Source organism: Egretta garzetta, unplaced genomic scaffold (assembly GCF_000687185.1).
Source record: "Egretta garzetta isolate BGI_Z169 unplaced genomic scaffold, ASM68718v1 scaffold41, whole genome shotgun sequence".
NCBI classification, from domain to species: domain Eukaryota; kingdom Metazoa; phylum Chordata; class Aves; order Pelecaniformes; family Ardeidae; genus Egretta; species Egretta garzetta.
In genome coordinates, this window is record NW_009258755.1 from 3,368,778 (window position 1) to 3,393,907 (window position 25,130).

The following is a 25,130-nucleotide window of genomic DNA, read 5'->3' on the forward strand; positions in this document are numbered from 1 at the left end:
TCTTTCCCAGAACCCAGAGTGGTGAGATGCTGATCTCCTGTAGGGATGCAGGCTCTGCAGTAATTCAGTTTATACTGTAATTAGAAAGCCAGGTGATCCTCCATCACATCGGAAAAGACCATCCCTGTCTTTGAGCTGGCCATGCCAGTTCTGAAAGCCTGCACACCTGCCCTGTGCTAGGACACATGACAGATTTTGGTCTACAGTCTTGTGTGCCATGGGGTCATTTCCAGCTAACAGCACTTCCATCCATATCTGACGGATTCTAGGCTCCAGACTTCACAGGTGTGGGATTGCAAGGTGTTAAAAAGCAATTTTAGATATTTTTAGAGGTTTTGAAAACATACACATACACACACACACCCCAGATCCCCCCCACCTCCCATATTCAAGTCCACAGTAGTTGTGCACTTTACAAGAAATGCACATGTAGACTATGGGAGATGTGCTGTTCTACCGGGTGTTGTGTGGAATGACTTAAGTGCAATGAATACAGATAAAATGTATCCTTTCCTTTTTGAATTGAGAAAGATAAGATGGCTTCTTCTATTGTTCCCTGTAGCTGGGAAGAAAAGGGATCCAGCTGGCCTCAGGAATTCCAAGGAAAATGTCCCTCTCCTGGCCCAGTACTGTTCAAAACATGGTTTGGGTGCAATACAGACCTTGGTGATGTCGGGGAGGGGTGAAGGTATGTCCTTGGTTTCAAGGAGTCCAGCCCCTGATTTGGGTTGAGTTGGCATCAGAGAGACAAGTCAGGGTTTAAATAGAAGTTCTCTTAGAGCAGTTTCTGCGAAGAAGGACTTTTCCAGTGCCCAGTAAAGCCCTCTGTAACTGTGGAAAATAAAGTGTTCTCATTTAAACCCAAAGAAAAAGATAGGGAAAATCTGAACTTCACATACCATTTAGCACAGGTATCTTTGTACAGCTTTAGATATTGAAATCTGAATTGAGCTCTCTGCCTATTCATATTATTACTGGAAACAAGCTGGCTTACTCCTAAGCACTAATGACACGTATATTGTATATTTGCATGGGGTGTCAAGTTATATAAGAGCAAAACTTTTCTTTCGGTACTGATCTGTTCCTTTTGAGTCAGCAGTTTTATTTTCTTATGTGAGCATTTCTCCAGACTCAGTCTTTTCAGCAAAACAACCTGTTTTAAGGTGCTGACTGATCTCTACTAGCAGAATTCCTTTTGTTCTTCTCTACTTTATATGCATGGGTATTGTCACAGTTCACTAATATCACTAATAAGTAAAATAGATAGATAGATAAATATCACTAATCACATTTGGAAGAAGTGAGACACCAGGCTAAAGATGGTGCCAAGATTCAAGCAAGGCTCAGTAAGTCTTAAGTGTATGAGTTCTAACTAATCCAGTGAAAGAGGAATTGAATTGCCCAGCAAACCCCATAGAAATCTTCAGGTGGGAGGAGACAGACAAGCTTCTGCAGAGCAGAACTGTTGGGTTCCTGTGTAAGTGCCAAGGAGGCTACGTCAGGAAGCTGCCGTGTTCTGGTTAGACTGAGGGAAGCTGGAGAAAGAGTGAACCAGATGATGAGTGCCCAGCCAGGGAAAACAGTGCCATGCCTGTTTCTCTACCTCAGCCCAAAGAAATTCTGGTGCTCCTCAAGATTTTGCTGTATGTCACCACCACTTCATACGGTATTAGCCTATGCTGCACAGGTGCCTAAAGTCTCCAGGGAAGGTGGTTTCCTGCATTCTGCTTTCTGACTGCAGCAATGAGGTCCCTTTCTAGAGCCAAAGCAGATCCCCATGGTTAAGACACAGTCCAATTTACTTCTCAGTCTTTGTGCTTAAATGAACAATATAGAATATTATAGTGTCCACTGCAAAGTGTTGGTCTTGTTAAGACCAGACCCTTGTCTCTTGCCACCTTGATCTCAAGCTCAACGTACTACTTCCCGAAGCTTACCATTGCCTTTCCTTGTAAATGCAAGGTACTTCTAAGTCTTTCGCTCTAGTAAATTCTGCGTTTCTCAGATACTTTGCACAAAGTGTATTTAGAAATCAATATACATAATAAAATAGAGCCTAAAAGGCCTTCAGGCTGCCATCTAACACTGTGACACCTGAATTGCTTCAGTGCACATGAACAACAGCATGCAGAAGCAAATTCATTTCAGGCAGAAAGGACAGAACCTGCCACCTTTGCTACTGGCCCCTCAGGAAAACCCTTTCATGTCTCTGAGAGCCAGGCCCCAGCATGCTTGAACTGAACTTTAAAGCTAACCCTTTAAGTTGTCCCACTTGATCTTGGAGGCAGTTATTGCCTCACGCAGGGCCAGCAGCTTTCCCTCTTGACCCTTGAGATTTTACCCTCCCATCGGCCAAGCAGAGATGTCCCAGGTAATGTGTAAATCAAATGTGGGCAATCCTTAATAACATACCAACATGTGACAGCAAATTTGCTGATTTGCTTCATTATTGCCTAAGGAACTTGCAGACAAGTTGAATAATCTCTTCATTAGAGGAGGGGAGAAGGGATCCCAGAGTGAAGACAACAGAAAAATTAATCCGCATGCATTTTATTTTCTTTTCCAGGTACCTCCATCATCTACCCTTCTTGATGTGAAACACAAATTTCACAAAGCATGTAAGTACTATGGCTAGCAGGCTAGAGGCATGGTTAGAGGCCTTTCAGTTTGGAGAAATTGTCAAATTTATTTTTCATGAAATCTCCCCTGAAAGCCGAGACTGGCTTGGCAGCCCCAGTGCTACATAAGAGCAGTGTTAGGACTAAGGTTCCACTGTAGCTATCGCAGATGTGAGAGGCTGGAAGGAGAGGACTGCATAATTTATCACTGCCAGCCCATGAGGAGCAATACTTTTCTATCCTCTTTTTAACATTACACGGCATCAATTCAAGACCACAACTGCATTTGCCCTCACAGTGTTACACTAGATAAGCTTCAATAACATTAGACTGCTTCAAGCTGGCCATAAACAAACCATGCAGACCAAATAACTACTGTAGTGGGGAACTCGAGCACAGAGTGATTAAATGACTTATCTGGGATCGTGCAGACAATCTGACAGAGTTCTCAGCTGACTCACTCAGCCATGTCCAGTTCCTTAATGGTCAGGGCAACCTCCCTTCTAGTACCGCTTTTTTTGGTTTCCATATCCATGAGGAGGGGAGAAAATATTGGGAGAGAGGGTAATTTTTGCACGTACAGACTGCAGATATGGACCTTGTACGTGAGAAGAGATTAGAGCAATCATACTTGAAATCTCTCTTTTCTTCCTGCCAGAGAACAAAGCAGTTTTGCTGGATGCTTCCTTTCTGCGTCGTCCTAGCCACGTGCTTCCAGCCCTTTCTAGATGGAGGTGGTTGGAAAGGTGGGAGAAACAGCAATGAAAGTAGCCGAGCACCAAAGTTTGATGGCATTTACTGTTATCCACTGAATTGCTGGTCAGGATTTTGGGAAGTGGGACCAGATGTACCTGAAACCTACAGGACGTATATGTGTGTATAGTGTGCCTTGAGTTCTGAAATACTAAAATACTGCTGTATCTGTGTTTATAGAGATCCTAACTGTGCTGCCTTTGCTCCTAGACTGAGAAATGTTTCTCTCACTCCTGCCTGTGGGAGGTAAAGAGCTACTTGTGATGAGGACTGGTAACCTTGAGTGTCACCCACTTTTGAGATATGCAGGTCTATGCAAGGCCTATTAACTTGAACTGGACTTCTTAGAACTGGAAAGGTGTTTAGTTGAGTAGAAAAAGATGCAACAAGAATTGAGGGTTGGAAGTGAAGGCCAGAGAAACTCAAATTAGGAATGAGGCATTTGGTTCCAAGAGGCAGGATGGTTTACTGTTGGAGTAAGCATCTTAGATGATGGGTTTTCATTATTTTTACAAAAAAAGGGTGAATTCAACTGAAAGCTAGATGCCTTTTGCAAAAGAAAGCTATAGTCAGACACTAATACTGAGTTCAGAGTAGCATAAGTAGGAGAAATATTATGCTTCTCCTCCATCCTTAGAATTTTATAAAACGCTAAAGCTGAAGGCTTCTGTGATTGCACAAAGGTTTAGTTGATGAAGCAAAAGGCTGTTGATCTGACTGCTCCAAAATGACTTGTTTTCACTCCCTGTAAGGACTTGTAAAGTAAAAAATGGTAAAAGTTCAAAACCCCTGCAGCTGAATATGAAAAGACTGAGTGCACGCGTTTTAATATTTCAATAAGAGTATGTCCTCCCATCAGTTTGTGAAATGCAGTGCATTTCTGCCTAGACTCTCTTAAATCAATTGAAACTGCTTTTATATTGATGCAGCTTAAATCAGCTGAAGATCACTGGCACAGAGGTTTATGCCAATTTAACTGTAATGAGCTTTTTAATGGATTTGGGCTAAAATGGTACAAGTCTGTGTGTAAGCCATTTTAATGGTATCTGTTTTCATATTTAGAGGTACCTTGCTCCTCAAATACTCCCCGTGACGTAAGTGGAGCTGAGTATAAAGGAAGACAGTAAGCAATACAACAAAGCACGATACAATTTGTGAACTGAAACTCTGACAGTACAGCGTTTTACAGCACATGGATGGGCTGGCATGTGCCTGCAATGCTTTTTCAGTTTTCAATTTTTTAGTTCAGTTCCCACCATTCCCAGGAGTACACCGTGTCAGTGTCCTGCGTCCTTTCTTCCCACTCCAGCTCATTGCTTTGATCTCTCTTTTCTGGTTCAGCCTGGATCTTGTTGCCTCATGAGGTTTCCCCCCCTCCTCCTCCTTTCCCACTTGCAAAGAACAAACCTTCCCTTTTTTCTCTCATGTAGTTTGGAGGATGACAGCTTACAGAATACAGTTCTTTTAGGCAAGAGCTGAGAAGGGGCTGAAGCTGATCCGTGCATGCCTTTGGTTATCGTGCTATTTTGTACTGGCTCATGCATTCGTTTCTGTCATTTCCCATGTGCCAGACTCACGTGTTCCCCTATAATCTCTTGCTAAAACACACTCCTACATACACCCCCCCTACAGTCTCCCTGTCTTCATACATTCTCCTTTGATCACCCATGCAATTAAGCGTTCTCCTCAGCTAGTATCTTGTCAGCCCTTCAGTGAGAGGGACCCCTGTGCAGCAATTTCACATCTTCTGTCACGGATCAGTTTTTGCTGCCTGATTCAAGAAAGGAGGAAAAAGCCTGAATTATGAATTGCAACACAGGAGGCTGTTAATCATTAAAATAAAAGAAATGGGATGCAAGTGACATATAACATGTTACTACTCAGTAGCTTCTAAGTCAGTCAAACGTTAGTTTGGATCCATGCTTCTCCAAAAGACAGACTATGGACTTAGAAGTCCAGGAACAAATGCTGAAACACTCCTTAGCCCTCACTTCAGCAAAACTGCCTCTACTGAAACAACCCCAGCAAACCCCCCTGTGCTTTCTGTGGCACTGAGTTCAGGGGGGCAATCCCAGTTTTATCACTTGGAGACTTGGGGATCTATGAGCTCTTAGTGGAGAATAACCAATTAAGACAAATAGCCATTTCCATAGGAATCCAAAGGCTTTCTCCAGACTGAAGACCGCTGTTTTGCATCAGCCCCTGGTGGCTGTGGCTGCTGCCCCTGGCAGTACCAGCCAGGCTCAGCACAGAGCAGCAGTTCCCCTGTTGCAGCCTTCCAGCCATCAGGGGCTTTCTGTAACATCCAGGCTGTCACGCTTAATAGCACACATCACACCTGCCCACCCCCCCCCATGAATATATCTAATCCTTTTTAAACCTACTTACAGTTTTGACCTCAGCAAAATCCTCTGGGAAGGAGTTCCACAATGTAAGTATATTGAGGACGAAAATCATCTTCTGTAGTGGCATCATACCAATATCTACACTTCTACTGATTGATGTTTGCTGTCTGAAATTGCATGGCAGCTGAGTGCCTGGGTGCTAGTGGCCATCACACTGTCTTATCTAAGGTACGGTCAAAGAAGCCACAATCAAATTGGCGCTGTGCACTAGGGGTCTTTACTACTGTTTTCCTCATTCCTTTGGCTAGGTGGCAGAGGTGAAACCAAGCCAAAACCTAAGTGTATAAGAAGGAAGCCTTTAGTCCCATTTTCTCAGTTGCTTATAATGAGTTAGGTATCTGGCATTTCCTTTATCTATAAAGATTATATTTTCAATGGGGAAAGAAATACCTCGTAGGCTGAACTTTGCAAGCTCTTGTCCTTGGCCATAACTCTTCACCTTTAATTTATTTTTATCTTTGCAAAATGTATTGGACTGGTGGGGGAGGAAATCTTACAGATAGAAAATGAAAAACTGTAATAATAATGCTAATTCAGGTATCACATAACTAAAATAAAATACCTCTGGAACAGGTAATATAGTGGAGTCAATGATCATTAAATATTTTCAAGGTTACTGCACAAAAGTTGCTGAAAAAGCTCTTGAAAGAAGAGGGGGAAATAAGATCTCAGCAATACTGTAACAAACTCATGGATGCAATCTCCTGCACAAGGAGGTAGCACAACTAGAGCTACTCGTTGGAGTCAGAAGAGTGAGCTTAGGGAGGCCAGAAGCTGCCCTCTAGGTGGAAGGAGCAGGCAGGGAAGCGCGGGCAGGTGGGAGGAAGCCTGGCGATGGGTGGAAAGAAAAAGGGAAGTTGAAGGGAGGACTGAAAACACAGACAGAATATCCCAGTCTGCAAAGGGGAATGAGGTGCTCAAGGTATAAGGAACATTACAAGCTGACCAGCTGTCCCAATAAAATATTAACTCCTTCAGCTCCGAAACTGCAGGCCCCCCACATCACAGATGTTACATAGGGTATTTAAAATAAGAAATGTCAATGAAAGTAATTAAGAAATAAATTGTTAGTAGATGGCATTCAAGAATAAATAGCATGGTTTCTGGGTGCTATGAAACTTTAGAAGTCTGCTATACCTTCTTCCAACTGCTTGTTTCCAGGTATTTCTATAGTGATCCTAAGAGCTATGTGCCCTGGAAAACCACTGAGATATTTTCTGCTGCTTTCCTCTAGAGAGAGGAGAAAGACAGCAATTCCTTCTCTGTGGTGGGGACCAATCTCTCTTCTAGCCTCCTCCTTACAGGCTGCAGGAGAGTGTGTTAGGATGGGTTCATCTGCCAGGTTTTGCCTGCTGCTCCCGTCCTGCATGTTCCCCAGAAGCCATAGGAAAACAGGCAGCCCCTTAGAGATGTCATCACCCTCCAGAGCACCTGGTCAGAGCATACGGTGTCTGACTCCCCCCACAAAAGCGAGATCAGAGGCTCCTGTGCAGGCCCTTCCAACGCGCCATTTCACCGAGTCTATTAAACGCTCCCACGGACTTCCAAGTGCCTTGAATAAGACCTTTATCCCTAACGCGAGGAGATACCTTACCATCTCAGAGGACAAACATAAGCAGAAGTACCATATCACACAATTCTTTCCCAGTTGGACAGGAGGCCTCTGCATATCCTCCCTCCTTCCCTTCTCCGAATGACCCGTGACTGCCTCCACCCCGCTTCTCCCCTGAGCTGCCTGTCGGTAGCGCTGAGCTCAGCCAGTGCTGAGCAGCTGGAAGGAGAGCAGCATTTTAAAACCAACAGGTTGTTGTTCCCCCCCAAAGCCTGAAGCAGATCTTCAAAACACAGAAAGGAGGAAGCCAGGCTGGACTGGTGAAGAGCAAGGAGAAGATTCTCTCATTGCTTAGAAATCACAAGGCAAGCCTTGTGAGAGGAGCTTAAGGCGTGAGGTACTAAAACTAATCCTTTAGCAGAGGGATGGTATGCTAGCAAGGGCCTTTGGTCCTTTCTCCTTTCCAGAAAGTCTGCTAAGGGTTTTCATGCTCTGGTTCTGCAACTTTCCTGTTTTTAATGACATCTGAAAGCTAGTAGCATAATTCCAAGAGCAAGGGCTTAAGGAATAACTCCGTATTTTGCCAGGCCTGTGCTAAAATGCGAGAGCTGGATGCAGAGCTGTTGCTGGAAAGGGTGACTGTTCGTACTGTATCACGTAATTCCCTTCTAGAGGCTGTCTGCGATGTTAAACTGCAAGGCTCAGAGAGGTGAGAAAGGATGCTGTGGGGATTAGTCATTAAGAGCAGTGCCGGGGAGAACAGTGACTGCTAAGCCAGTGCCTTGCCTACCGGCGCTGTGTAATCAGGACTGTCTGATAACACAGTCTTGCTGAGAACCTGCAGCTCTTCTGATTTCTCCACACTGGCTATTACAGCTGGATTCTCAAGTTGAAGAAAGTTAATGAAATCTGTCAATTTTGATGCCTGGAGAGACTCATGTGCCCGATGAATACACCTGCTGGGGACTCAGAGAAGCTGAATTATGCTATTTATGGCTCTCCCAGGCCGACTTCATAGTCATGGGCTGTCAATCAACCAGGAGCCCTTCATGTGTCTCACAAACTGAAGAGACCCAAATAAGTTATATCTAGGGCATAGAGCCTTCCAGAGGGATCTTTCTCCTGCCCTATATTAGGAGATCAGGCTTTGAAAAAGCCAAAATTTTGGAAAGCGGGCCACAACCTGATCCTGCCATGAGTTGCCTTGAGCTGGATGCACTCCCCAGCCAGAAAGGCAGCTGCAAAGTCTATGGCTTTTGAGAAATCTCAAACTCCTTCCTCCCCGTTTTTCTCTTAAGTAGTTCATACTAGCCCAGAGTCACAGCTCAAATCCATACATGAATGAGTTTTCAAAGGGACAGACAATACCCTGCTGTGCAGGCTGCCTGACTGCAGAGCTCATAGGCCCAGCATTACCGCCCCAGCGCAGATTCGCAGAGTGCATTGGGTTGGCAGTCACATCCAACTATTTCTTTTCAATAAATTTCCCCCTCTCTGCATTCATAACAACTCAATTGGAAATTAGCAATCAAGGCGAATCACTAAGGACGGGCAGTTATTGCAAATGGGCACTAAGAAGTACGGTGATTTCATCTGGGTAAATTGCTCATTCATCTGTGTTGACTTTGTCAACAAACATGATGAAATTTATTTTGTCTTATAATTTATTTTTCTTTTGTCTTAGTCACACAGAAGATAGCAACAGAAGACTAGTATAGGACGAATTTCAGTATCCCTCAAATGACACAATCATAAGCTCTTTTTACTTCTTTATGCCTGCCAACACAGCTCCACTTATGAGAAACTCCTTGAATTTCTTGTTACTTCCACAATGAGGCTTGTGTATACTTAAACTCTTTGCTTTTTGATTTGCAAGGCTAAGCACAAAGTAAGCAGCAGCTCCTGCCACAAAACTCAAACCAGCCGCCACCATCTTCCTCCCCAGCTCACGATCAGAGATCTAATTCGTGAGTAAATTGCTTCCTGCCTCTGCAGCATATGCGTGTCAGAGCAGAGACCTAAAATTCTTGCCTTGGCATGCTGCTTCAGCCGCGAGGCCAGCCTCTCCAGTAGGCTTCGTTTCTGATCCGTGCAGGAACAAGTATCAGGAGGATGACCTCCTCTCAGCTTATTTGTGGCATATCTGTGCAAATCTCTCAATACAAAATACAAGAGTCAGTCTGCTGGTACAGATTTGCGTAACTTGAATTTATGGCTTAGCTGCCAAAAGCACGCTTGTGAATGCTGGAAATACTTTCACTTCTTTTGTAATAACCAGTCAGAAAAGCAGTTAAAAGAAAGAAGCCACCAAACTGAGTTAGCCTCATGATTTTCAACTTCAAAGTGACTAAAAACTCATGCTATACTTAGACCCCAAAATCCCTCTTTTTTTTTTTTTTTTTTCCTCCCACGTTCTGTGTTGGAATTACAGAAAACCAGTTCTGGCCAATTTTCAAAAGGGACAGACAATTCATGGAGCGTTCCGGCTGCAATCACAGTGGTGTAGCCATCAGGCAGCCCCCCCCAGAAGGTGCCGTGCACTTGACAGAAACTATTTTGCATCCTGAGCTGTGGTCATAATCCTCCCCTTCAAGCCTCATATCTCTCTTGTTGATGCTGCTAAAGCCCAGAAATTGCATTTGGACGTTTCTAGCTGGGATGCTGATGTCTGACTTCTTGCTCCCAACTATTGGACTTAATAATGAGAGCAAGCAGCAGACTAGGCACCTGCAGTTCACTTTTGCTGAGTATTTGAATCTCATTGTAAGTTGTGGAGAAAGAAATATTAAATCAGTCTAGAAAGTGTCTGATCAGATATCCCTGGAGTTTTGCTTTCTGAAATGTACATGTAGTTACAAAGAATATTTTCATTATGTACTGAATTAGAAAACCGTGGTTGAGGTTTGGCTCAGCCAGCTGGTTTAGAAGCAAGTGCACTTAGTAGCACAGGACCTTAAACAAGAATTTTAGGGTCAGATTTTTAAAGCATTTCGGTCTTCTACAGATAACGATAAAAGCCAGGGGGCCAACTGGGATTTTTGAAGTCAACTGATTCACACTGAAATGAATGTGATGTTTAAGACCTAGGTCTTTAAGGCTCAATTCAAAACCAGGGGGAGTCACACTACTGACTGGGGTGAGTTGTGTGCTAGACACTTGCTCCCTTTCAAGCTTCATTTTCTCATCTATAAAATAAGAATCATTAACCTGCCTTTCATCCACCTTGGGATCTTTTGTCTGTTTTGGCTGTGATGCCGTAAGACACATTTGGGACAAAGAGTGACTTAAATATATACCTAATGACCTATTGAACCGGAGGGAGTAAGGTGTCTAAGCCACAAAAGCCAGGCTATCATCCATTAAATGCTCATAGAAATAAGACGACCTTCAGAAAAAACAGCAATATTTAAACCAGTAATAGAAAAAGTGAAGATAAACTCAAAAACCCTAATGGAAATTCACATTATTTCTCTTTTTTTTTGGCAGCTGCTGCATCTGATGTTATTGCATTTCATTAACAGGATTACAGATGTCATTTCAGATGAGTAACATAACAAAAGAAAAGGCAGAAAATCTATTGAGATGTGGCTTGAAGCAGAACTGGCCGTCTCTGCTCTCTGGGATATTGTTCCCAGCTGAGATTTACAGGGCTCTAACAATGCATCACAAATGACATCTTATGTAAACAACCAGAGAACCGATGTGAGATGCTATTTAAATGCCTCATTAAGAAAAGGAAATTTCATAGCTAGATTCTTTGCTTTTCTTGCTTTTGCAGTAGATTTAATTGACAGATCTAGATGAGAAACAACAAAATTTGTTTATCAGAATTGCCTATTGTGAGATACAATGTGTCTCATATTAGTGCCTGTGGCTCAGCTGAGAAAAGGACAGTGCAAGGCCCTGTAAGAAATAATCCAGGCCCTAGAGAATATCTAGTCTCAGGTAAAATGAAGAATGAAAGCCTACTGAAGTGTTAATAGAAGATGCCAAAGTACTTTTGGTTCTCAAACAGCCCCTACATCAGTTTAAATTCGGATATTACATTTTGCTCTGAAGAACAGATAGACTTCCAGGATTAACCTGGTGTTCACCACCAAATTCATGTGGGCTTAATGTTCATTCAGGGAATTCGAGATACTAAAAACCACAGTGGGTCTTCATGATTGTGAAACGAATCTCTTGTCCATTAATAAGACAGATGCCTGTTGATTACGGCAGGGTCAAGGTCACTTCAGGCCTTTAAACGTGCTCTGCATCTACATCAGGTTTTTCATAGGAGTCCCTGGGCTTGTGGACAGCAGAGTTTGGCAGATGAATTTACAGAAAGATCCAACAGTTTCTCTTACTAGGAGCTCCATGAGATGTCCCAGGGACTTCTTGTGAAACAGAGCCCACAGGCACTGCACAACAGAAGAGGAAGTGAATCTCCTATGCTGGAACGAGAGGAACCTACCTCCTTCTTGGGAAACTCCGGATGAGCAGAAGAAAAAAAATTACATGGTGTCACCTTTGCTAGACAGGTTAGAGAAGAGGCAGCAGCTTCAGCTGCTAAGTTCAGACTTTCCCCCAGGTCTTCTCCACCTCATGGCTTCCTTGGCTGTGCTTCTGCAGCCCCCGGCTTCCACAGGGCCAAGAGGAGGTATGACATAAAAAGTAGCTGCAGTTCTGGGGTTAGGGCCAGGTGAGAAGGACAACAGTGAGGGAGGCTGTTCAGACATGAATGTGAAGGATGTCACCCTGTGATGGTGACTTCTTTTGCATCTATTTAACTCTCTCTCTCTCCTATTTGTATCCTGTTTATTTATTTATTTTCCTGTTTGGTCATGGGGGGAAAGAAACCCTAAGAACAACCAAAATAAATCTTTCAAACAAAGCTTGATATTTGCCACTATTTCAAGTTAATGAAAGCAATACCTCAAAAACAAGAAGCTGTACAAATGATTCACAATAGAAATAATGTAGTAGAGGGGAGTCCTGCCTCTTTCTAAATTATCCTCAAATTGCAATGATATTGAATATATTTGCTGTTGGAAATGATTCACCTTTGAAATAGTTGACATGCGAGTTCTACTGGATCTGCAGCTCATTCACAAGTGGTGCTGATGTAAAATGTGGTCTGACCTTGCCCACTGTCAGGCTCTCCTTGCTACTAATGGATGTTAGGTGCCTTTGCACATCCACTTCTGTATTCCAGTCTTGCATGTAGTTATTTCCAGTCCCCCACTCTACCACACTCTACCAACCGACATTATATTGAAACTAAATCCTATCCCTACCAATAAGTATCAAAGTTTTCAATGAGGAACCCAAACACCTCATCTCATATCTGGGGAAACAGAGGCACAGGCACCTCTGGATCCCTTAAAAGACTCTGGAAAAAGAAGCCAGACACTGAGGCATGTGGTGTTTCACCTACTACCCTCCCTTTCAAATTATTTTCACCTCTTTCTTAAATGTTTGAAAACAAGCAAACACATACACAAATAGATGGGGCCTCTGAAAGCGTGGAAAGCTTAGCATCTAGCTAAACTAGCCTTTTCCTCATCCTTTGTTACTATGTTTACCCCGCATCCAGTAAAGGATGGAGATTCTCCTTAGCCCTCCTTTTCTTGCTAATGTATTTATAGAAACATTTTTTATTGTCTTTTACAGCAGCAGCCAGATTAAGTTCTACTTGAGCTTTAGCCCTTCTAATTTTCTTCCTGCATAACCTCACAACATCTTTGCAGTCATCCTGAGTTGCCTGCCCCTTCTTCCAAAGGTCATAAACTCTCATTTTTTTCCTGAGCTCCAGACAAAACTCTCCATTCAGCCAGGCTGGTCTTCTTCCTCGCCAGCTCATCTTTAAGCACATGGGGATGGCCTGCTCCTGTGCCTTTAAGATTCCCTTCTTGAAGCCTTCCTGGATTCCTTTGCCCTTCAGGATTGCCTCCCAAGGGACTCTGTCCACCAGGATCCTAAACAGGCCAATGTCTGCCCTCCAGAAGTCCAAGGTAGCAGGTCTGCTGACTTCCCTCCTTATTTCTCCAAGAATCAAAATCTCTATCACTTTGTGATTTCTTTGCCCAAGATGGCCTCCAGCCATCACATCACCCACAAGTCTTTCTCTGTTCCCAAACAACAGGTCCAGCGGGGCACCTTCCTTACTTGTCTCACTCACCAGCTGTCTCAGAAGTATCTTCCCCACACTCCAGGAACCTCCTAGACCGTTTCCTCTCTGCCGTATTTTATTTCCAGCAGACATCTGGTAACTTGAAGTCCCCCACAAGAACAAGGGCTCATGATTGTGAGACCTCTCCTAGCTACTTATGAAATATTTTGTCTGCCTCTTCATCCTGGTTAGGTGGTCTATAACAGACTCCCACCATGATATCTGCATTGTTGGCCTTCCCCCTGATTCTTACCCATAAACACTTGAACCTATCATCACCATTGTTAAGCTCTAGACAATCAAAACACTCCCTAACACACAGGGCTACCCCACCACCTCTCCTTCCTTGCCTATCCCTTCCAAAGAGTTTATAGCCATCCACTGCAGCACTCCAGTTGTGTGAGTCATCCCACCATTTTTCTGTAATGGCATCTATATCATAGTTTTCCTGCTGCACAGTGGCTTCCACCTCCTCCTGATTGTTGCCTGTGCTGCATGCATTGGTGTAGAGGCACTTCAGTTGGGCTATTGATCCTGCCACCTTTCTGGGGAAAGAAGCCCTAGTTCCTATGTGACCATTCTCAGGTGCTTCTGTGGTTCTTAACACATCCATAACCCTTGTGTTTTTGCTGCTGCATGGATCTCCATGCCTTACCTCCACTGAGACAGCAGACTGAAGGACCTTGCTAGCACACCATCCCTCAAACACTGGCATGCCACTCACAGCCTTATCTCTAGTGAGCCCTTCCCCCCTTCAAATCTAGTTTAAAGCTCTTTCAATGAGCCCTGCTAGCTCCTGTGCAAAGATTCCTTTTACTCCTTTGAGAGGAGGTGTACCCTGTCTGTTGCCAGCAAGCCTGGTGCTGTGTAGACTGACCCATGATCAAAAACCCCCAAATTCTGCTGGTGATGCCAGGCTCAGAGCCAGGTATTGCTCTGCTGGCTCTTCCTGTGTCTTTCCTCATCATTCCCTGCATCTGGAAGAATAGAGCAGAACACTACTTGTGCTCCTGATCCCTTAAACAGTTGTCCCACGGCCCACAAGTCTTTCTTGATTTCCCTCAGACTTCTAGTTGCAATTTCATCGTTGCCTACCTGAAAGGTCAGTAATGGATTATAAACTGAGGGCTGTATCAGGGTAGGAAGATTTCTCTTCATACTTTGCTCCCTTTTGTTTTTAGATAAACTTTTTAATTACTTAGCATACATCTTGGAAAGTCTTAACTTTTCCTTCACCTCTTTTATTGTTGCTGTTGTGATGACATTTATTGGATGTGGGTTTAAGGCTGCAATCTAGCCACTAGCCAGTTTTCAATGCATGCTTACATTTTGACTTGGTTTTGGAGTAATATGGCTCATACTTTTGATTTCCCATCAAAATGAATATAGGACGTACCACGTTTTCCAATCAAGATTTCTGGCTCAGAAAACTAAGTCATGCCTAACATCAGTTAACATGACTGGATTTTCTCCTTAAGGCAGGCAAACTTAACTTCATAGCCTGCCAACCAGAAGTTACCAAAGCGTCAGGTGGAGAAAAGTGAGTTTATAGTCTAAATTGTTCCATAAAAGTGGTTAGAAAGAAAATCTGGAGGCAGAAAATGTAAAAAGAGAACTGTACATGCAAAATCAGAGGGTGAAAAAGAACCAGTAAGCCAGTCACCAAACACAAGACTAGGAAGTTTTTTCTGGGTTTAAACCCAGGGTTTAAACAACCTCACTTTCTCCATAAACAACTCCAAATTCTGAAACAAAAGCCATGTTTCTACAGCATCAGAAATATTTTTGTAAATTTTCAACTAATTATCCCTGCAGATAAGAAGGCCAGCTCCAAAAATTGTCAATGAATGGCACAGAAATAGAACAAAAGATTATGCCAGTGATTTATTTGCTTTGAACAACATATGTTGCTCTGGTTTAAATACATACTAATGGGAAGGCAGTATTTTTTTTTATATTCTGCCATTAGAGCACAAGTTCAGAGCTCACAAACAGTCTAGATGAGTTGCGGCTATGGCATTTGCAGAGGAAAATCAGTAGAGGTGTTCAAAAGCCATGAAGTGTTTGCTGTATAGATTGGGATGAAACATCATCCCTCAAGGATGAGAATGAACATACTCACCAAGCAATATCACCATAATCAAGCCCCTCATAGGCCATGTCTGTATAACTGTGGAAAAGCACTTTGCTGATCAGATTTAAGCATGTTACCCTTCTTTCCACATGGCTGCCTTGTGGCTGGTGTGCAGACAGCCTGCCTGGACCCATCTCTTGCTGGGAGACATTGGGATGGCAGGTCCTGTGCTCTCTGTGTGAGCTAGAGCATCACTCACAGTGTGCATGGGAGGCGACCTGGAATCAATCATGTTTGCTGTTTATCCTCATAATGCCTCTATTTGCTGGAAAGGTACTATAGCCTCGTTTCACAGCAGGGGAACTGCAGTACGCAGAGGGAGAATTATTTGTCCTCCCTCGTAGAGCTGAGATGGGAAGAGCGCTTTCCCAAGCCTTGTGGCAGTGCTGCCGGGCCACTGAAGCCTCTACTCAACCTAATTAAGGTGGTGGGATGGGGGAATTAAACCAACCCAAATAAACTTCTCCCAGGAAGTACACGAGAACATGACTGAGCCTCTGGCTCACATGCTAGTGTCTCATCTGCTCCCAAAGCAGGGCAGATCTGTGCTGCCTTTTCCTCATCGTTTATGGAGAAACTACAGTTTAGCCCTCTTGTTAGTGGGGATTAAGTTTCAGTGTGGTGAATTTACCAATAAATTTATGAGAAATTAATTTGCACTAAGGAAGAAATCTTGTCAGTTCAAATGTGTCAGTTAATTGTTGATGGCATTGGTGTGGCCATTAGATACAAAAACCATGTTGCTATTAGGGGTTAGCGAGGGAATGCATCCTGATTAGATTAAAGGCTGGAGAGAGCGCTATCCCCTGGACAGTCAAATATGAAAAGAAAATTATACTTCATTAGCATATTTCATTAGCTAATTGACTAATTTATGAAGAAACATAACTAGAGCCTGGGGTAGGACACTCCTCTGCCCCGTACATCTTGAGGTGGAGGCACAAATGAGCTGCTTTGCTTCCTATGAAACCCTTGGCTGGCTTGGCTACTGCCACAGCAGTAAAGGTATTTGAACAGTTAAGGATTCAGATCGACAGCAACTGATTTCATAAACCACCAAACATTAAGCTCGTTTTTAAAAATCCTGTGTTAGAATATGGACAGGCAGATAGAGAAGGAAGGATATTTTTAGTCCCTGAAACACATATTTAGTTTGGCAAATGTGTGGTCCTTAATGTGCAGTTTCTCATGTTTGGGTCACCCTTTGTATCAAGGCTTCACTGACAGAGTTTATATTTAGAAAGAGAAATCTGCTCAAGTTCTCACATCCCCCTGGTACCTCAACAATTATCTTTGTTACCTTTTTGGAACTTGTAGAGACAGGAGAATCAAAGACAAAGGTAACTGCCAGAATACAGATCCTCAATTGACATAAATTACTCATGTCTCTTTTAATGATCTGTTGATCTGCTGGAGGGGAGGAGGGCTCTGCAGAGAGACCTGGACAGACTGGATCAATGGGCCAAGGCCAGTTGTATGAGATTCAAAATGGCCAAGTGCCGAGTCCTGCACTTGGGTTGCAACAACCCCATGCAACACTACAGGCTTGGGGAAGAGTGGCTGGAAAGCTGCTTGGCAGAGAGGGATCTGGGGTTGTTGGTCAACAGTCATCTGAATATGAGCCAGCAGAGTGCCCAGGTGGCCAAGAAGGCCAATGGCATCCTGGCTTGTGTCAGAAATAGTGTGGCCAGTAGGACCAAGGAAGTCATCCTTCCCCTGTAGTCAGTGAGGCCACACTTTGAATACTGTGTTCAGTTTTGGGCCCCTCTCTACAGGAAGGACACTGAAGCACTGGAGCGTGTCCAAAGAAGGGCAACGAAGCTGGTGATGGGTCTGGAGCACAAGTCTGATGGGGAGTGGCTAAGGGAACTGGGGTTGTTTAGCCTGGAAAAAAGGAGGCTGAGGGGAGACCTTATTGCCTTCTACAACTGCCTGACAGGAGGGTGTAGCCAGGTGGGGGTTGGTCTCTTCTCCCTGGTAACGGGTGATAGGACAAGAGGAAATGGCCTCAAGTTGTGCCGGGGAGGTTTAGATTGGATATTAGGAAAAAATTTTTTCACTGGAAGGGTTTTCAGGCACGGGAACAGGGTGCTCAGGGAAGTGTTTGAGTCCCCATCCCTGGAAGTATTTAAAAGATGGGTAGACAAAGTTCTTAGAGACATAGTTTAGCGGTGGACAGGTACAGTTGGTCTTGATGATCTTAAAGGTCTTTTCCAACCAAACGACTCTATGATCCTGTAATTGGGGTTGGTGTTTCAGAGCCAGAACACAACTGCCTGCAAATATGATGCAAACTCCGTGCTATTTTAGTGGGTGATCACAGGATGCAGTCCTCCCTGGGGGTCCCTGCTCCAAAGACTCCCCTCACCCGTTACACAGAGCCCAGCTTCACCGACCAACCCTCCCGCCACCTCCCTGCAGCATGAAGCCCACGTCTCTGGGGACCCAGCCCCTGGGCGTGTGGGGCCCGAGTGCCGTGCCCTGCTGCAGCGCGATGTATCCCGCACCTCCTCACCTCCTCGCACTGATTAAGGGCAGCCCCTTACAGGAACGTTGCTTCAAGCTCCAGGTTTGTCAGGGTATCTATTTTCTTGTTTCTCTGCATTCTGCTCTGCGGTTGTTATTCATAAAATAAAAGGTGAGCCTTATTCCCTTTCTCTTCCCTTGCCCATGCACGTTAATTTAAATGCAAATCCACACAGAAAGATCAAAATTAATTATACTTTCTGCAGCAGGCTACATGGAAAATTGACATGCACAGGGCTGGTTTTTCTTTTTCCTTTTCTCTTTTTTTTGGAACTGGAAAGGAGAAACAACATAGCACAAATATTAAAATACACATCTAAATGTTGCATACTTGCTTGCTTTTTGTTTCTGATGCTTTTTGCTTGTCTAAATTACCACAGTTGCTTTCAGTGTCAAGCTGTTTCAGAAGGAAAATTGAAAGCTTAATCTGCTAGTGACATAAATTGACCTCTAAATGACAAATAATATTCTGTTTACCACTAATAACAATCGATCTTCATTAAGAAAAACTATGCTGACTCTTAAGAAATTTGTCCATTATTGTCCGATCAAAATATAGCTAAAGTCTGAGATTTTTTTCTCAGGGAAAAAAAAGTGGGGAGGAGAGGAGCATTCTGTTCCTCAGCAAGTTCAGGCATTTATATAAGTTTTTTCAATGAAAATGCAGTCAGGTGAGTTTGTGACCCAAGGTGCAATGCAGAGTCCCATGGGATGGAATTCCACGTCCTGGTGCAGACACAGCAGATTAACTGCTCCCAGGAACAAACGTATGAACAGGGCTGTCCCCTTTGCCAGATCCTGGGCAAGAAAAGCAAAATTCTGACATATTTTGAGAAGAATGACTGCAGGCACTGTATGCAATATAATACTTTTTGCTATAGTGACATTAGGTATGCTCTGGAAAACCTTCTGGATCAGGCTCTGTGGGGCTTCAGTGGAGGTGCCAGGGTCACAGTTTTCTGTAGGAAAAATGGATGCTCACAGATTTTAAGTATTTAAGGCCACCGGGAACAATCAAATGGACAGCTAAAAAGGATGCATGTAGCCAGACGCTTCGTCAGGCTGGGGCTTACTTGCTTAGTAGTCTGTGGGAAGTGCATGTTCTTCTGCCCCTTGCCTAGATCCTGTGCTTAACACTGTTGGTCTTAACCAATGTTTGGAGACATCAATTCAGCCAGCCCACCACTTGCTCTCCCTGGGCAAGCAGTATGGTTGTAGCTAGATGCATTCATATGTTACAAAAAACAGAAGAAAGAAATGGATGCTTATGATCAAATAGTTCCTTTTTCAAATCCCACATGTCATTAAGAAAGTGGTTATTTGTGTCCCCATAGCAACTAGAGGTCAAGGCGCCTTTGTAAATCACATGGCCAGAGATCTTCCGTGGAAAGCTTACAAATTAAACAAATCAGAGAAAATAGTCAGAGAAAAAAAGCTGACAAAGAAAAGGGAAGGGATTTGTCCCTGGTGTCAGGGTTTAGGCCTAACTGGCAACCTAAGCACCACACAGCTGCTCGCTCACTCTCCCTCCTGCCCCTTCCCCCCTGGGGATGGGGGAGAGAATCAGAGAAAAAGGGGTAAAAAACATGGGTTGAGATAAAGACAGTTTAATAAAACAGCAGAGGAAAATAGTAATACCAGTACTAATACTAAAAGGAATAATAAAGGTAAAAGAATATACAAAACAAGTGCTCACCACCCACTGACCGATGCCCAGCCCGTCCCCAAGCAGTGATCGCTGCCCCCCGGCCAACTCCCCCCAGTTTACACAGTGAGCATGATGTTATATGGTATGGAATAGCCCTGTCCTTGACTAGTCTAGGCGCTACCCAGTAACAACTAAACCATCAGTGTGCTATCAACCTTTTTTCTAGTACTAAATCCAAACCACAGCAATCTGCTAGCTACTAGGAAGAAAATTAACTCTATCCCAGCCAAAACCAGGATACCTGGGTATGGAGCCATTAAAAACAACATCCATTTCAGTACCCTGCTGAGATTTTACTGACCAGGACACACTGGATCCATTCTTTCCACTGCCTGCCCATAAAAACATCTATCTACTTCAAGACCTTGCTCCCACTCTTTAAATATCCTGATACACCATACCAAAGGTCCTTCAACAAGAAAAACGCAGCCTAGCTGAATGGCCCCAGATCCATCAAGTGCCTTCCCAAGGCCAGCCCTGTGCCCTCAAGGCTTAGTGAGCGGTGGAAGCAGCGTACAGTGGGTAGTGTGGCCAGGAGCTCAGTGCCGTGCCGGGGCAGTACAGCTGGGCACTGCCTGGAGGGGGCCTGGCTAGAGCTGGTCTCTCTACACTAGCCCCCCCCCAAAAAAGAGCCAGATGATTGTGCTGGCATTTAGTGGGTCAAAGCAGCAGAACACCTTTTGGTCTGCGGCTCAGGGAGGGCCTTTCCAGTGGAGCCATGTGAAGAGACGCTGGGGCCTCGCTTTCCCCAGGCGTGCTGCTGAGAGCTGCAATTCCTCGAGTGGGCTGGTCACTCAGATTGCAGTACTCTGTGGCTGTCGTTTATTACAGTGAAGGCAAGCACAGTAAGTAACAGCCTCAGATACTTTCTCTCTTGGTCTTGTGGCCCAGCTTAGTTTTACTGTGGTTTCTTAGGTGTGCTTTGCTTACTGCCATCACACTTGGGAATCACTGAAGTACAATGTTAGCAAAATAAATCCCACAGCCCTTTTTTCCAAATAAAAGCAGAAAAAAACAGCTTCAAGTCATTTCAGTATTCTGCTTTGCCACTGTCAGCTCAGTGAAGCAAGGGTGTGCAAGCTTCAGTCCACCAAAGGCTGCAACCGTCAGCACGGTGATATCTCTATTCCTGTTTTCTCAGAAGCGGTCCTGAGAACGCTCAAACACACATGCTGCAAGCAACAGAAACAACACCTATGACCACTGCTGCTTAAGGTTGCTGTCATGGTTTAACCCCAGCCAGAAGCTAAGCACCACGCAGCTGCTCGCTCACTCCCCTCTGGTGGGACGGGGAGAGGACCAGAAGAGTAAAAGGGAGAAAACTCGTGGCTTGAGATAAAGACAGTTTAATAGGGAGAGCAAAAGCCACACACGCAAGCAAGGCAAAACAAGGAATTTGCTCACTGCTTCCCATGGGCAGGCAGGGTTCAGCCGTCTCCAGGAAAGCAGGGCTCCATCACGCTAAGGGTTACTTGGGGAGACAAATGCCATCACTCTGAACTTCCCCTAGATTCATAAGCCAAGCATGACATCATATGGTGTGAGATACCCTTTGGTCAGTTGGGGTCAGCTGTCTTGGCTGTGCCCCCTCCCAGCTTCTTGTGCACCCCCAGCCCACTAACTGGTGAGGTGGGGTGAGAAGCAGAAAAGGCCCTGACTCTGTGTGAGCCCTGCTCAGCAGTAACAGGAACATCCCTGTGTTATCAGCACTGTTTCCAGCTCAAATCCAAAACATAGCCCCCTACTAGCTGCTATGGAGAAAAGTAACTCCATCCCAGCTGGAACTAGCACAGTCGCAGACATATAACAACTATATTTGTTCAGCATATACTTGTCAAGGAAACACCTTGGCAAGTTTTCAGATAGTCTGTGTGTCGGTATGTCTGTCTGTCTCTATATATTATACACAAACCCACCATCCGCACACATACTATTATGTGAATTTTCCTAACAATCTCTTCTTATTGCTACATAGATATCAGAACTACCATCTCGTTCAGGCGGTGGAACGCATTTCAGCCGTGCTCAGTTCACATGAGCAAGCGCTGTTACATTTCTCAGCTCATGCGTAACATTTTGTGATCATATAAAGGGATATTGGTGCTGCAGTGGTCCCCAGAATTTCCAGTACTTCTGCAAATTTAAACAACATGCTGCTGATGATTGATGATAGTAATTTTGTTGTTCATATCACCCTATTCATATCACAGCAGGTATTGCTTGTAATTATTAAGGCTATTTGTTATTAGAGATGCATGGGTGGTAAAATACAATGAGAAGCAAACAATTTAACTGATAACAAAATTAGCTGATCATGGAAAGTCAATCTGCTAATTATCTCCAAACTGTGGCTGTCAGCTCTGTTTTGCATTTCCTAGACTCCTTGCTCCCCAGCAGAGTAGCTTTTGCAGGGCTGCGTTCTAAGGAACGCACTGAATTTCCCAGCAAGAGGGGTCTTCATCATGTTATGCCTTTGCTCTCATAACTTCACGTAACATAAGTTCACATAACTTCATAAATACTTTGTCATGAATAGGCATTTGATTGCGTAATTTACTACAGAACAGGCAGAAGAGTAAAGAATTTGTGTGGAAGGTTCTTTATAAAACTTAATAAAAATTAGACTGACACTTTCAGCTTCATAACTTTTGGAAAGTACCCGGTACTTAGATTTCTTAGTTGTTAAGTTTTCAAAACATCTTGTGATATTTAAATGGTGGAGCACACATTAAGGTCAATTTGAACCATGTGGATAGAGAGTAGCTTTGGATGCTTTTAAAACTTCATATGGGCTTTTAAAGCTGTTCTCAGTTCCTGTGATTGTCAGCTGGTTCATTTACTGAAATTCTAGTATAAATGCGGTGAAAAAACAAACTGCGTGAGCAGTGAGACCACTAACTTGGTTCTCTGTGTGCATCTTTGCATAGTGGTATTGGCAGCTGGGCACGGCTCCGAGGCTGTCATTTTAGCAAGCATTTGGATGGTTGTTTAATAGCACTACATCTCCTTTTTATACCCAGTATTAATAGGTGCTTTCATAGTTGGGTATGGTCAAATTAAGGTTGGCTGTCAGTTTTTATATGTCCTGTCAGTTTGCTTATATTTCAGTTTTGGTTTTAAATACTGGTGAGTACAACAACTAACCCATCCAAAATTAAATATTTTTCCTCATGTCCATTTCTTAAAACAGATTATTAAAACTAAACATTGAGTCACTTTCCGAGAAAATATCATCCTGTGTTGAAAAATTACAATGCTTTAATGGTAATAGCATTAAAATACTTTAACTGTTTGAAAATAAAGGTATGGATTTTTTCCACAAAGTTGGAACAGACTCCTGACAGAGAAGATGGAATAAGGTAAAAGGCTTAAGACTTGTCATTAATTACTTACGCTTCCAGACTAAAGGAAGCCTGCACACATAGAAGGAACATTGTCTGAATCATAACAGAACGAATCATAGATGTGTAAAACATTTTGGGTTGGAAGGGATATTCAAAGATCATCTAGTCCAGCCCCCCTGCCATGGGCGGAGACATCTTTCTCTAGATGAGGTTGCTCAGTGAAGAATGACAATGTTGATGACACATAAAATCAAGGAGTTTGTTGATAACCTTTCAGCTGAGGAATGGGCAAAGCTTTCAGGTGCCTATGTGCATGCAGTTGGGGGGTGACCATATTAAAGTCTGATGCAAACATCCTTCAAGAGAAGGATAAGTCATGAGGGTAGAAATAATTCAACGGGAGATGGAAAACCAGGAAGACATTTCAATAGCTGTCCAAACACGCTGCAAAGAAAGGAAACTGTTCTACACAAATGCTAGAAAGTTGAGAAATGTGATGGAGGAACAACAATATTGGCTAAATGTCAGAGGATATAATATTGGCTGAATAGACTTGTGGTTTGAACCATGATGGCCATTTTCTGGTCAGCCTATATTTGCTTTTTCAAGTCAAAAGTGGTCTGGGATATAAGTGGGCTGAAATGTTATTTTTACAACTTTGTTCCAAGTGTGAAATGCACAGCCCAAATCATAACCCTGCAAAAGGGAGCTGAACAGCTCTGTTCATCACAAGGAATATACAGGGCCTGTGACCTACCGAGTACCATGTGGCTGAGCTCTGATGCACCATCACAATGTCAGAAAGTAAATAAAAATACATGCCTGATCTTAGATGCAACAGGATTTACCAGACAAACTTCAGTTGCCTATGCTTCTGGACTGCCATTAATCTCTGCAGGAGGCACCAACGGAAAGAGTTAATAAGAATAAACTGGGAAGTAAACCCCACTAAAATAAAACAAACCCTGGAAAAGAGAAACCCTCCAGCTTTGGACTGGAAGCAAGGGGAGTGTTGCCAGGTGTGGGAGTGCAGAGGGGCCTTTGGGTGCTGCACGCAGCTGCAGCTCTGCCTTCAGTGAGTGCTTGTTCATGCTGTCTGGGAGCGTGCGCTCTCCACACGCACTTCTGAACTCCTGCTGATGGCAGGTGAAGCTCATCTGCCAGATAGTACTGCCTCTAGGTATCAAAGAGAGTCATCAACCCCCTATTCTGACAGGCAGCAGCAAGAATTAATATGGGTGATAATTAGTCACTGTGTTTGGCTTCTTCTCACTACTAAAAGAAGAGATCTTCTCCTATAGGAACAACATGAACTTGTGTTTTCCAGAGCCAGGATGGATTGGAATGGCTTCCCACATTGCCAAATAGAAATCCAGAGCAGTCTTAGTGAGAGCTCTGGAGGATCCCTGTGGAAAACAGTCACAGGAAGATGGCAGGTAAAAGGTGACAAGTGGGGCCAGGGTGCCCTTGGCTGACAGCTATCAAGTGGTGATCAGGCAAATCTCTGATGCCTAGGAATGTGTAGGGTTTCCTCTCTGAGTCTTACCAGGCTGGGAGAGCAGACCAGCCAGACCTCTGAGACCTCCCGAGGAATAAAGTATCATAGAATCATAGAATACCAGGTTGGAAGGGACTTCAAGGATCATCTGATCCAACCTTTCTAGGCAAGAGCACAGTCTAAACAAGATGGCCCAGCACCCTGGCTGGTAGGTCACACCATCCAAAGTAGGGTCACACTTCTCTCCAGAAAGCAATGCTGGTTTTGCAGGACCCCGGGCAGCTAAGGCTTGGGAACAGCCTTGCTAGAGTCTTCTGCCAGTAAAGACTGAAAGTGGGTAACTGTCATGTTTGGGCTAAACCCAGCATACTTACAAATATACATGTGTTTGGACTTTGTCCCCTAGTGCATTTGCATAGCATTTCTCCTTGACATTAG

General features: G+C 43.8%; 1 protein-coding gene across 1 annotated transcript in view; it reads left to right on the forward strand.

Annotated features, from left to right (window-relative positions):
- TECRL (trans-2,3-enoyl-CoA reductase like) overlaps positions 1 to 25,130 on the forward strand; it is a 67,515-nt gene that overhangs the window by 12,337 nt on the left and 30,048 nt on the right. The window contains exon 2 of the mRNA XM_009649210.2: positions 2,567 to 2,618. Coding sequence (XP_009647505.1) covers positions 2,567 to 2,618 — 52 coding nt within the window. The remainder of the gene's footprint in view (positions 1 to 2,566; positions 2,619 to 25,130) is intronic.